This window comes from Typopeltis vanoorti, chromosome 16 (assembly GCF_054136105.1).
Source record: "Typopeltis vanoorti isolate ZY-2024b chromosome 16, IOZ_Tvanoo_1.0, whole genome shotgun sequence".
NCBI lineage: Eukaryota > Metazoa > Arthropoda > Arachnida > Uropygi > Thelyphonidae > Typopeltis > Typopeltis vanoorti.
The window spans coordinates 20,470,960-20,482,749 of NC_143564.1; the positions used below are offsets into that span (position 1 = coordinate 20,470,960).

Sequence of the window (11,790 nt, forward strand, 5' to 3'; positions counted from 1 at the left end):
CTTTATACAAATGGAAAATAATGATCCATTGCCCATCTTCTGACAGAAAACGTACTTTGAGTATACTTTTGAGACCAGTAATTGAATAATCAGCTGCTGTTTCTATGTAATTTCAAAATAAATAAATCATAAATAAAAATTAAAAATAAGAACTGAATTTATTTCAGTTTTATGTATTATATTTATTTATTTTTCAGATACCGAATTTGACTAATTGAGGTGATATTCAAAAAGATGGACAAGAATGCTAAGAATAGTGGTGAGTATACTACCATTCAGCGTCAGCAGAAACGAACTTAACACATGATCGACGAAAAAATGGTAGTACAGACAGAAAAGGATGGATTCCCCGTTCTATGTAACAGAGGAAAAGTGAGCAGCAGATTGATGACGTTGTCTTGATTGAAGATGACTTTTGTCCAGCCGTCTGTTAACTGCCACAACCAAAGAAACGGTTGTGGCAGTTAATGGACAAAATCCACCACTTAAAAAAAATATAAGATAGACGATTGATCGCTAGATACTTTGCCAGTTTTGTAGCATCTCGGGAAACAAAAAATCAGGACAACTTGGCATCACGAAGGCTGAGAGTTTCCTTAGAAAGTTTTTTTTTCTTCTATAAGCAGGCAAAGCGGCTTTAGAACGCAGTTAACGGACACGTGTGGTGATCCTCCCCATGCCTTTAATTTCCTTGACTTGTAATTCTAAACAATAAAGTGATGAAACGCAATTTTTACACATTTGAGTTCAGTTGCATGGAGCCCACAGTCATCAATGTAAGTCAAAACTTATTCAGAATTGAGGGATATTCACCCACCTGATTTCTAGCTTCAGGGCAGTTAAAAAACATAAAATTATGAATACCGATTGCGTAATCAATTAACAAAAAAAAAATTTCGAATGAGAAAAAAGTCTAAGAAGTCAATGATGATGTAATCAATGCTAATAGAATAGAAAGTTATAATTTGCTAAACAAATTTCGTAAAAACGAATCGAATAAAACGAATGCCACTTTAACCATCAAGGAAATGAAGAACTGAAAAAAAGAAAACAAATTTGCTGCGGTTAACGAACCAAATATTGAGGTAGCAAACCAAAACCAATTTTTGTATCTACGTTGTCGCCAAAGGCTTGGGTCTATCATAATGCATACATCACAGTAAGTCGTCTTGGTGATGACAGTGAAGTCAGTACAGATTTGTCCTATCATTATGCGACTGTGTTATGTCAAACTGTGTCACCATAAATTTAATTGCGCGAATAGTATTCGTTACATTAAATTTATGACTGGATAGTTGGAAGTATTCAATTCTCGCTGTACTGTCTTAGTAGAAATGAACGTCATTCAACAGCGTGTTCTGTTGTTTCTCTGTTAAGAATCTTATGAATAGAATCCGATTTCTATGCCTTCTCAAATAAAGCCATGGTTTATCAAGTGCTTCGATTCAGTTAATGAATACAAGACAAGACATAAATTACTAGTTACGAACGATGCATTTCTATGAGTACCATAGATGCGTGGTCATTATTGGAATAGTCTACGAGCTGATTGGGTTAATACACAAAGTGAACTGAAATCAGGAAGTTAAGATGATATTATTGACAATTTTATAAATATAAAAGAACGTAATTCCAATATGAATAGTCCAAATTTACTTTGTGATTTGATTCAGCAACATTATAACCTCTTCCTTACGCTGCACTTAGCTCAAAACAGGAAAGACAAACTGCAGCCTACTGGGCTCTAAATAACTTTGATGCTTTTCAAACGCTGTTCCTACAAGCTATAAAAACATTAATGTTACGGCTGAGATGACCTTAAGAGACATCCATATAATCCATCCACACTCGTTCCTTTGCTGTGGCGACTACAGTGCAACACAAGCTGGAGTTACATCGTGATTCATGAAATATTTTGTAGGGTGCTTTTTTTATCGTATATAATACTATACTTTTAGCAGAGCACAGGTGGAAAATACTCAAGTGTTACATATGAATATACTTATGTATACTTATATTTATAAAATTTAGTCAATGGAAGTCTTCTTTCATTATCTTGAATAATTTACAGAAATATGTTTGAGCTTGGTAGTGTTGCTTCTCTCTCGGCTTCAAACGTGCACTGGCGTTCTAACTTGAAAGGTTAAGTCAGAATTCCGAGGACGGCAAATGTAGGACATAGCGAAGAATCATATGCCGCAGATATCTTTTGTTATTTTTTTTATGTTGCTCCCACGCATAAAATATGATTTGCAAGCCTATGATACATTTTGTACCGTAGATGGGCTAAGAACGTTTTTCTATTTTTATCAATTTTATATACTTTAATATATTTTATATATGTAATCTTAAAGAAGAGTAGAAGGTGCTTTAGTGGATTTGTAGTTGGACTTTGTATAGTGTTGGCTAACTGCCTCAAGCGTTTTGATCACTTTAAAAGAAAGTAGAGAAAATCCATCCGTCCAGGATGCTTGAGTCCTTTTCTTTTCCAATTTTTAATGCTTCAAGTGCAGCTTTAGAGTCGCTGTAGATGGTTATTCCTTCTGTAATGTTTATTACTGGATTAGAAGTAGAACTTGAGAGCTATTTGTATGGCTGTTAATTCACAAGCGAAGTTTGAAGCTATTTTACTAGCTGTGGTTTTGATTTGCATTTCCTCGCCTCCAGGTAGAGTTTAAAAAAAAAAAACCCTGAACCTCTTTGGTTGAGTGCTTCATCGAATGATCCATCAGTGCAGGCAACGACATGGTTTAGATCAGTGGTTCCCAACTTTTTTGTTTCCTAGAGCACATTCTAAAATACCGGTAGGGCGATGGGCACCATCTATTTTTTCAAGCAAATTTTTTGAATTCGTTTGTTAAATGAATACATACAAAGTTTACATTATAATCAAATGTTTTATTACTTAAAAGTTTACATTATATAAAAATTTAAATATATATATGTAAGTTAGTGTGATCTTTGGCATTGCATTTCATTGGCCAGTGCTTCATAATTAGGAGAATACGATGATATTCCAGTTCTTAAACTGGAATGAACAACTTCGAATGCGCATCTACTTTACATTGTATGCGTTTAATACTCGTCATGTCATTAACGCATGCGTCATATACCATGCCATGAATTGTTGCGTGATTATTTGAAACTATGCGGCACACGGTTGAACTGCGGCGAGCACACACAAATTGGTTGACGGGCGCCATGGTGCCCGCGGGCATAGGGTTGGGAACCCCTGGTTTAGATTATTTAAGTGATGTATAGCGTCAAGTCCTTTTCTTTTATTTTCTTCCTGTGAATCCTTTTTTGGAACAAGGTTTTAGGAGGTTTAAATTTATCATTGTGTTCCTTGGTAGAATAGTGGAAAAGAATGGCTCTTTGCTTATTTCAATGGATAGGTGTTCTAAGTCGATCTGTTTTTCTAATTTCACGATCGTATTGTAAAGTGAATGATCTCTTTAGTCTAGAATTTCCGGTCCAGGCATCTAAAGTCCTGAGTAAGATGTGATCCTGTTGTTGGCTCCTGATCCTGAGTCCATTGTTTAGAGGTTTAAGTAAGTAATGCAGTCAGCATCCAATTCCTCTGCTGCATTCCCTAAGGACAAGCTTCTATACCAACTGAGTTATTGAGGTTCGTAAAGAAAATACGAATGCCATTTCAGCGAGCCAGGTCAGGGAATTCCCAAAGAAATGATAGAAGATTTAAAGAGACTGTCTGTGAAAAGGAATATCATCAAGTAACCGATTTTTTCTTTTAAAACTCAATGGGGGATTTTGGGGAGGCAGGTGATGAGGATAATATGAATGTAATGTTTTCTTCGTGTCACGAAAGGATAGTCGTATATGTGATCGATATACTGATGTACGTACAACAATTTTCTACTCTAACAGAACCTCTTTCTTCCACGAAACAGATCAATAACAAATGTCTCGCAGCCATTGATTGATTCTTGGTAAGTTCACCAAGAAATGAGTCCAGATTCTTAAGGAACTAACCTTCCTTTTTATTTCAACAATTTGCCCGAGCAAACTTATTCCGTAAAGAACTGAATAAAATGGCTGTTGTATGGCTTATCACAGCATTAGAGTGAAAACTTAAGAAATTAAAAATAATTAAGCAATATTATCACAAAATAAGCAAAACTAAACTGAGTTTTATTTTGTTCCAAAACTATCCGCTGTGAAAAATATCAACCTCTCCAACGAACTAGCTGTTGAAGCGAAAAGTGCACATGATATACCCACGATTCTCTATAAGTATCCCTGATCTTTTTGCATTACTGTTAGAGTTTCTCTATAGCGACCTGTCATTAATCAAAGGTTACCACATGTGACATATCGACTTCTACTCCGTATCTATTCTGACGGTATAGCATATTCTGTGGGATGAAACACCAGTTTTCGATGAGGAAAATATCCTCGCTCCAGCCGTATGAGTATCATTAATTAACTTTCACGCAGTGGCTTGAAATCGTGGGGGCGCTGCAACTTTCGAAATATACATACACACTGTAAGTACAGCGTATACGGGTTTCGATAAAATATCAAAATTATGGTAAAAATTAAAAAAAATTAAACATGAAAATATATTGTTTATTATTGATAAAATTATACAGTTTGGTATCATTCAAAATTACTTAAAAATAAAATCCGAATAAAATAAAAATAAAAATTAATTATGCTATCAAATCAATTAGCATAACCATCATAATGTTCTAAAATCAAAACTATAACAAATGTTATGTCTTTAATTGTAATGTCCAAATATTTAAAGAGATAAAGTTAACACGATAAGCACTACGAACACTCTACTACTGGCGCAAACTGCATATAAACAACAGTGGAACTGCGCGACGGACAGTGCCGCATTACGCTAATACCTCGCATCTCTCTATGACGTGCCAATGCTTGAGCGCGTAGCAATATGACACTGTGGTAAACACAGTGCTGCTAGCGCCCTCCTAAGTGCCACAAGATGGATTTTTATTATTTTTTTATACAAAATAAGGGAATTATATAGGATTGTTGATGATAAAATTAAATATTACAAGCAAATATAAATAAATTAATAAATATATTTATATAGAGAGAAAAATTGGCGGTGCTGCAGTTCCGTAGTGCTTATGCACGAGCCCCCCCCCCTGCTTTCAAGTAAAAATTTTTATAAACATTCCTCGAGTCATCGACGAATTTGAACCCAGATCTTTCCAATCGAAGAACAATGCTCGTGATATATATATATATATATATATATATATTTTTTTTTTTATATATATATATATATATATATTTATGTTAGGGTAAGGGACCACGAGGTGGTAGCAGTTTTCTGATGTACTCTCTTCCATGATACCTATGAAATCATTCATAGCCTAGAGTTAGCTGTCTTTGACTGCTAAAGGTAGATGTTGGCTGCCTACTAATCTTCAAAAAGTTAGTTAAGGCTAAAACACCCTCGCTATCCCTTTGGGAAAAAGATTTTTATTTATTTAGTTAGTTTGCTGTTACAGTAATGTTGTTCTGGCTCAGAACAACATTACTGTAACAGCAAAACAGAACTACTGTTAGAGACCTCTTAATAAGCATTTTTGAGAACCACATGAAATATTTTTAACATTTCATATGGTTATTCTGCATAGTTATTCTGAATATTAATTATTTTAAGATAATATTCATGGCATTATTGATGACATCATTCCATAATCAAAGTTGAAGCGACATCATCTCATCTATTTGGATAGCTATTTTGGTTATGATAGCGTGGAACTAATAGTGATATTAAACTTCGTTTCAGCTCATTGTTATTCACTTCGTTATAACAATAAATTACAACATTAGAAATATAAGCTGTTACAGTTTTGGGGATGTTTGTTATTTTTTCATTAATATTACCATATATTTATGATAAGAGCAATACAAATCAAAAATAACACAAGTTATAATGTTATACTACAAGTTATAGAAAAAAAAACAACTTTTTGGAACCAATAGAAAGCAGCTTGAACAAGAAAAAAATTCTCTTCGAATATCTAGCTTCGATACTATGCATGTCTTGTGCTGCTATTGCATTTACAGGCAGACTACTAGAGGATGCTTCAAAAAGGAATTTTCAGATGGCGATTCTGATGTAAAATAGACTTCAAACTGGGAACAGTTCGACAGTTATAATTCCTAATTTTTTTTGAAGAGAGTTAACATGGTTTACTTCATATTGTGATCCCGATTGAATCCCACTGTTATGATCCGTCATGGCGGTACATGAGCATTTGTTGCCATCGGTGAGACAGTCTGTTTTATGGCAGATTATTGGTTTTTGCGTAGGCGTTGCATGGAGCCTAGGGTTCTTAACTGGCATCATGGCTCTGATAAGGTAAATACAACTGCAGGGACCAGTACGAGAATAGACTGATGTCTCCTTGTGTTTGTTTTACTGTGGGAAGAGAGAATGTCCAACACTCAGGGCAGTGTCATCTTCATATTGCAGTAGTTTATGGCCATGAAAGACAAAATAACTTCTTGAGAATAACCGTGTCTCAAGGAATGATTTGATGATGATAAATTATTACAATCATCATCAATAAAACTACAGAAGAAGCATTTAAAAAAAAAATGTCAGTGATACGGTCAAAAAGAAGCTCTTTGATATTAGCAAAGACAAAAAAAGTATCATGGAAATTTTAGCTTTTACCCTGTTAATCTTAGATATTTCTAAGAGGTATTACAATACACGTCAAATGAATTCAATAATTAAAACTAAATCTTAAATTATAAAACAAGAATATTCCGAGTAACAATAAAAACACTTTTTGAAGTCAAATTTTATCTCGTCTACACTGTACTTGAGAATATTATAACATAATTGAAGTTAGAGATGGCAATTAGCACTTGTAACCATCTGCGATACTGATGGAGTTATTGTACTGTGATTGTCGTCACTTACAGTGAAAATTCTAACTTCAGACTTGAAATTTCAAATTCAAAATTGTTTAATAAACATGAAAAACTAATTCAGGAGAGAGAGAGAGAGAGGGATTCGCTTTGATTCTAAAGACACAAAATGCGCAATGTCAACTATAAATCGATGCGTGTATTAGCTAAAAAACTAACAAACAAATATTTTTTGTTGGTTGTTACAATAAAAGCAACTAAAGGTATGAGGTCATTGTTTTGCGATTGTAAATTGTATGTGTTTGTTCTGCCGGTCGGCTTGTCTGTTTTTCCCAGAGGTAAAGCTATGTTTCTGGTGGGGGTCCTCTGTGTATGGGACCGACTAACTCATGTTCAATTCAAAATATATATAAAAAATAATTATTTTGTATATTGTGAACTTATCATTTTTATTCAGTAGAAAATCAAAATAATTTAGAATATCGCCACGAAACTAGATGTTCACTTTAGTAAACATAAAATATTATATTTTTTATTTATTTATTTTATTCTGTTAATCTTATTTGCGATCATAAATAAAATTAAGAAATATGTTACGGTAAATATTAAGAAAAAATTTGGAATATCTGTATAATAATCGTGTTATTATTTTAAAACTAAAATAAATAAAAATTGTCTGATTATTTATTCAAAACAACTGAAATGGGAGCCTTTACGATGTTCTTCGGCTTCTACTTGATGTCGATTTTTTGACGGGAGCGAGGGGGGGGGTAGAGATGCATTCATCTGGCACACTTACAGCTAACATCAGGTATGACGCCAATAAAACGAGTTTAAGATAAATCTGAATTGTCTCTCTTGAGAAAACTACACACACACACACACATGCAAAGCGACCATCAGCATATTATAATATCTTTAGTAGCGGAATTACACAAGGGGCTAAATACAAAGCAAATATTTATCTTGCAAAGAGAACACTAATGTAATACAAGACCTAAATGATACATGCGCCGAGATGCCGATTGCACCAAAGACGAGAATTTCCTGCAGCAAACTGCTCTCTTAGCACCGGTTGCCATAGTTACGGGATGCACTTGGAAAAGGATGTCCATGACAGCAACAATATTTTAAGGTTAAGCCAGGTGGCAGCCATCAACGAAGTTGGCTCCCACATTATATGTGCATCAACATCATCATGAAATATTTATAATACATCTGCTACAAACTAAGATTACCTTTCTGACCTGCCCTTCACCTTTCATAGATTCTCTCCACTGTATACTACACAAGATTAGAGTAATATCCATAGTTAAAGAACACAAAATACGAGAAACGGTAAAAATTAGAACAGTACTGACATTAAAATTCATTCTCACACCCACACAATCTCACGTACCTGTTGCGGTAATAATGACATTGCTGTGCTTGTCTCCTTCATCATCTGGACCTTGTTGCGCCTTCTGTACCTACTGCTGCTAGATGGCACTGCCAGTTCATCCTTTCTTTGCCTCGTGTAGTAACGATAGATGACGACAGATACTGCAATCACCAGGGCCAGACCAACTCCTGTTGCAGCTCCGAGAACAGGAGGTGAAACCATCCTGAAAGATTGGGAGGGAAAAAAAAAGAATCAATTGATAAGCTTTATTGTGATTTGTTGGGCTGATGAAAAGGACATATCGATCTATTTACGACAGATACTTCCAGAATATTTTTGTGATGGCTAAAATGCAAAACAAACTCGCATAGTTTTTGTTTTTATTTTCTTAAGATTTTTCTAAAATATAAACAACCTCTCAATATTAAGCCATTTTACAAGTATTTCATTTAAAATACCGTTCTCCTCATTTTTATCTATTTAGTATTGTTTTTTACTCCACTAATAAAAATATTATTCATTTATTTTTATTTATTTACTTTTAGGTATGCTACGTATTAGCAAAACAAGTGTTCTCTGCCAGGTTGGCAGCAAAACGACCTAGAGGAAGACCAAGATATAGGTGGATTGATACGGTACAAAGTGCCTTAGACGACAGAAATATAAGATCTGATAATGTTGGAGTCTTGACAAGTAACAGACTGATTTGGAGGAAAATTGTAGATAGGAAATTAATAATGATGTAATTTTTTCATGTAGTACTATCATATCCTGTACACCCCTTGAGGGTACATGGCAGGAATTTGATGATGATGATGATGGTATGCTACGTATTTCTATCTTCTATTCAAATAGATTCAGATGGATTATTGAGTGTTTGTTTTGGTTATCTGTTATACTTGTGTGTGTGTTTGTGTATTATTATTATTTTTTAAGCTATTTAGTACTTCACGGAAAGAGTGTTGAATTTATATTCTCTTGAATCCAAACAGGTAATTAGTGACGTAACACACACACACGTTCATTCATCAACATCAGCAGATTTTATCACGAATGAAATCTTGCAAATTGCACGCAATTATCTGCATGTTCTATCTATTACCAAATTTTCAATGACACATTGAACTCCTCAAATATGAAAACAGCAACAAAAGATCCATTTAAAACTCATGCACGTGTTCAGACAATTGTAGTTCTAATGTACGACTTCTCTCGCTTCAAACATATGTAAATGATGCGATTGGTTGGTTGATTTTTTTAGATTACGCCAACGAAACTAAAGCTAGGACGCGAGTATATTATATCTGTCAGCTGCTCGTGTTCTCTTGTAGCATCATATGTCATACGAAATGACACATTCCGAGATTCCAGTTAGAAAACGCTGTTATTTTCTCTACGTGAGACCAACTAACTCAATAATTGAAAAGCTCTTGCACTTGATTATCTCGTATTTCGACGAGAACATAACTCAAATCTTTCTTGAGTCGGAGCGGCAACAGAACTTGCTTCTGTCGTTAATATAATCACAATAAGATATACGGATGAAAAGAGAGAGAGAGAGAGAGAGAGTTCCAATGTTCGCTTTAGTTGTTCAGTTTACCGTAGGTACTGGTCGTGGTTCGAATTTTAACTAAGGCCTGTTTCTTATGTCTATTATTTGGGTGTGTTCTAGGGCTAGTTGGCTTGTTTTTCATGAGTTGTCCGGTTTATTTTTTATTTATTGTTTTTTTATTATTTATCATTCCTTCCTAGTTTTCTGTTCAACCTTCCCGTTGTATTTATGGAGCAGCCTAGAGCTACATTTAATATTAAGCAGAGCGCGTAACATTCCGACAAGAAGGGTGAGACGCAGTGTAACTGTGTTCGTGTGGAATATATTGAATAAAATATTTCGAAAGATTTAATTTTATTTATGGGTGAATATCGTGTGTGCTCTGCCTTCCTATCCCCCTTCACTTATATGGCTACAACATAAATATAAGAGATCTGAAACAGTGGCTTTCGAGCGACATGTACTTATTAATGTTAGAGCAAAGTTGGTATTACAGTACTATCAGCATTTAGTTTCCATTTAAATATTATTCATCCTAAGCTCGTTAAACTGAATTGTTAGATTACGTAAATAAGTAGTGACCTCACGTCATCTATTTGTGGATAATAATTTAGATTAAGAGGGGGAGGGTATCAGCAACTTCTAGTTAACACATAAGCTACCAATGCTCACAAGCAAATAAATCATCGTACTTCCACAATGCTACTTTAAGTAGCTTCAATTTATAACAATATATCCTCATAAACTGTTAAAATATATATTTATTCTGATTAATGTGATTCCCACCAGATCATATTATACGCTAGTAAATTGGTGAAGCCGATTTTTTTTTTAATTTTTAAATTTATCGTTGTCACGATCTAAAGAGCTATCTGTGTGAGAGGGTGCTGTCATTCGTTACTGAAAACAGACGATTTTGTGTACTTTTGTGTTTTTGTTATTATTATTATTATTATTATTATTATAAAAACCTCCATGGAGTCAAAGACTCATCGTGGGAGGTCCATTGTTATACACACAGTTTATCATACCGCGCCTTAAACATATTCACTGTCTCTGCGCTCGCCACACTCTCGGGCAATGCATTCCAATCACTCACCACTCTCCATGCAAACAACCTGTTCCTCATTCCCTTGCTCACACCCTCCTTATACAGTTTCCAGGGATAACCTCTTGTTCTCCTGATATCTTCACCCATTCTGTGCAAAACCTCCCCGACGTTAATCTGGTAATAACCTCTTAACAGCTTATATCTCTCGATCATATCCCCCCTCCCCTCCTATCCACCAATTTCTACAAATTGCATTTTGTCAACCTTTCTTCATATTCTACATTCCAAAGAGCAGAAATCACCTTAGTCAATCTCCTCTGAATTTTTCCCAACTCATCTTCATCTTTTTGAAAACCAGGTGACCAAATCTGTGCATAGTAATCCATATGTGGCCTGATCAAAGCCTTATGCAAAGGAACCATAACATCCTTACTTCTGCAAGTCAATGTCCTCCGCATCATTCCCATTATCCGCTGTGTTGTCATCACAATTTTAGCAACATGTCCCCGAAATTTTAGGTCCTTGTCTATAATCACTCCCAGATCTCTCATCTCCTCTATCACTTCCAAGATATTTCCACCGATTGTGTACTTTATATCCCATCTCTGCTTTCCAAATTTCGAAACCTTACACTTTGCAACATTGAATTGACATCCCCACTCATTTACCCATTCAGCCAGTGTATTCAACTTCTCTTGCAAAACTACAGCACCTTCTCCACTCCTGATAGCTCTCCCCAACTTTGCATCATCTGCAAACAACTGCATATCACCATTCAGATCTCTCCAAATATCATTTAACAGCAATGGACCCAAAATAGACCCTTGAGATACACCACTAGTAACTTTCCTCTTCTGGGATAACCCTCCTCCATAGACAACTCGCTGATACCTCTCAGACAGCCAATCTCCAATCCAGTGA

The 11,790-nt window shown here is 35.0% G+C and overlaps 1 protein-coding gene and 1 long non-coding RNA gene across 2 annotated transcripts in view; one reads left to right on the plus strand and one right to left on the minus strand.

Annotated features, from left to right (window-relative positions):
• Sytbeta (Synaptotagmin beta) overlaps positions 1-8,362 on the minus strand; it is a 48,703-nt gene extending 40,341 nt beyond the window's left edge. The window contains exon 1 of the mRNA XM_090406431.1: positions 8,285-8,362. Within this exon, the coding sequence (XP_090262557.1) occupies positions 8,285-8,329 (45 nt within the window). The 5' untranslated portion in view covers positions 8,330-8,362. The remainder of the gene's footprint in view (positions 1-8,284) is intronic.
• LOC150097885 (uncharacterized) overlaps positions 1-9,068 on the plus strand; it is a 46,909-nt gene extending 37,841 nt beyond the window's left edge. The window contains exon 3 of the long non-coding RNA XR_016549598.1: positions 8,812-9,068. This is a non-coding gene — a long non-coding RNA (uncharacterized LOC150097885). The remainder of the gene's footprint in view (positions 1-8,811) is intronic.
• The last annotated feature ends 2,722 nt before the right edge of the window (positions 9,069-11,790 follow it).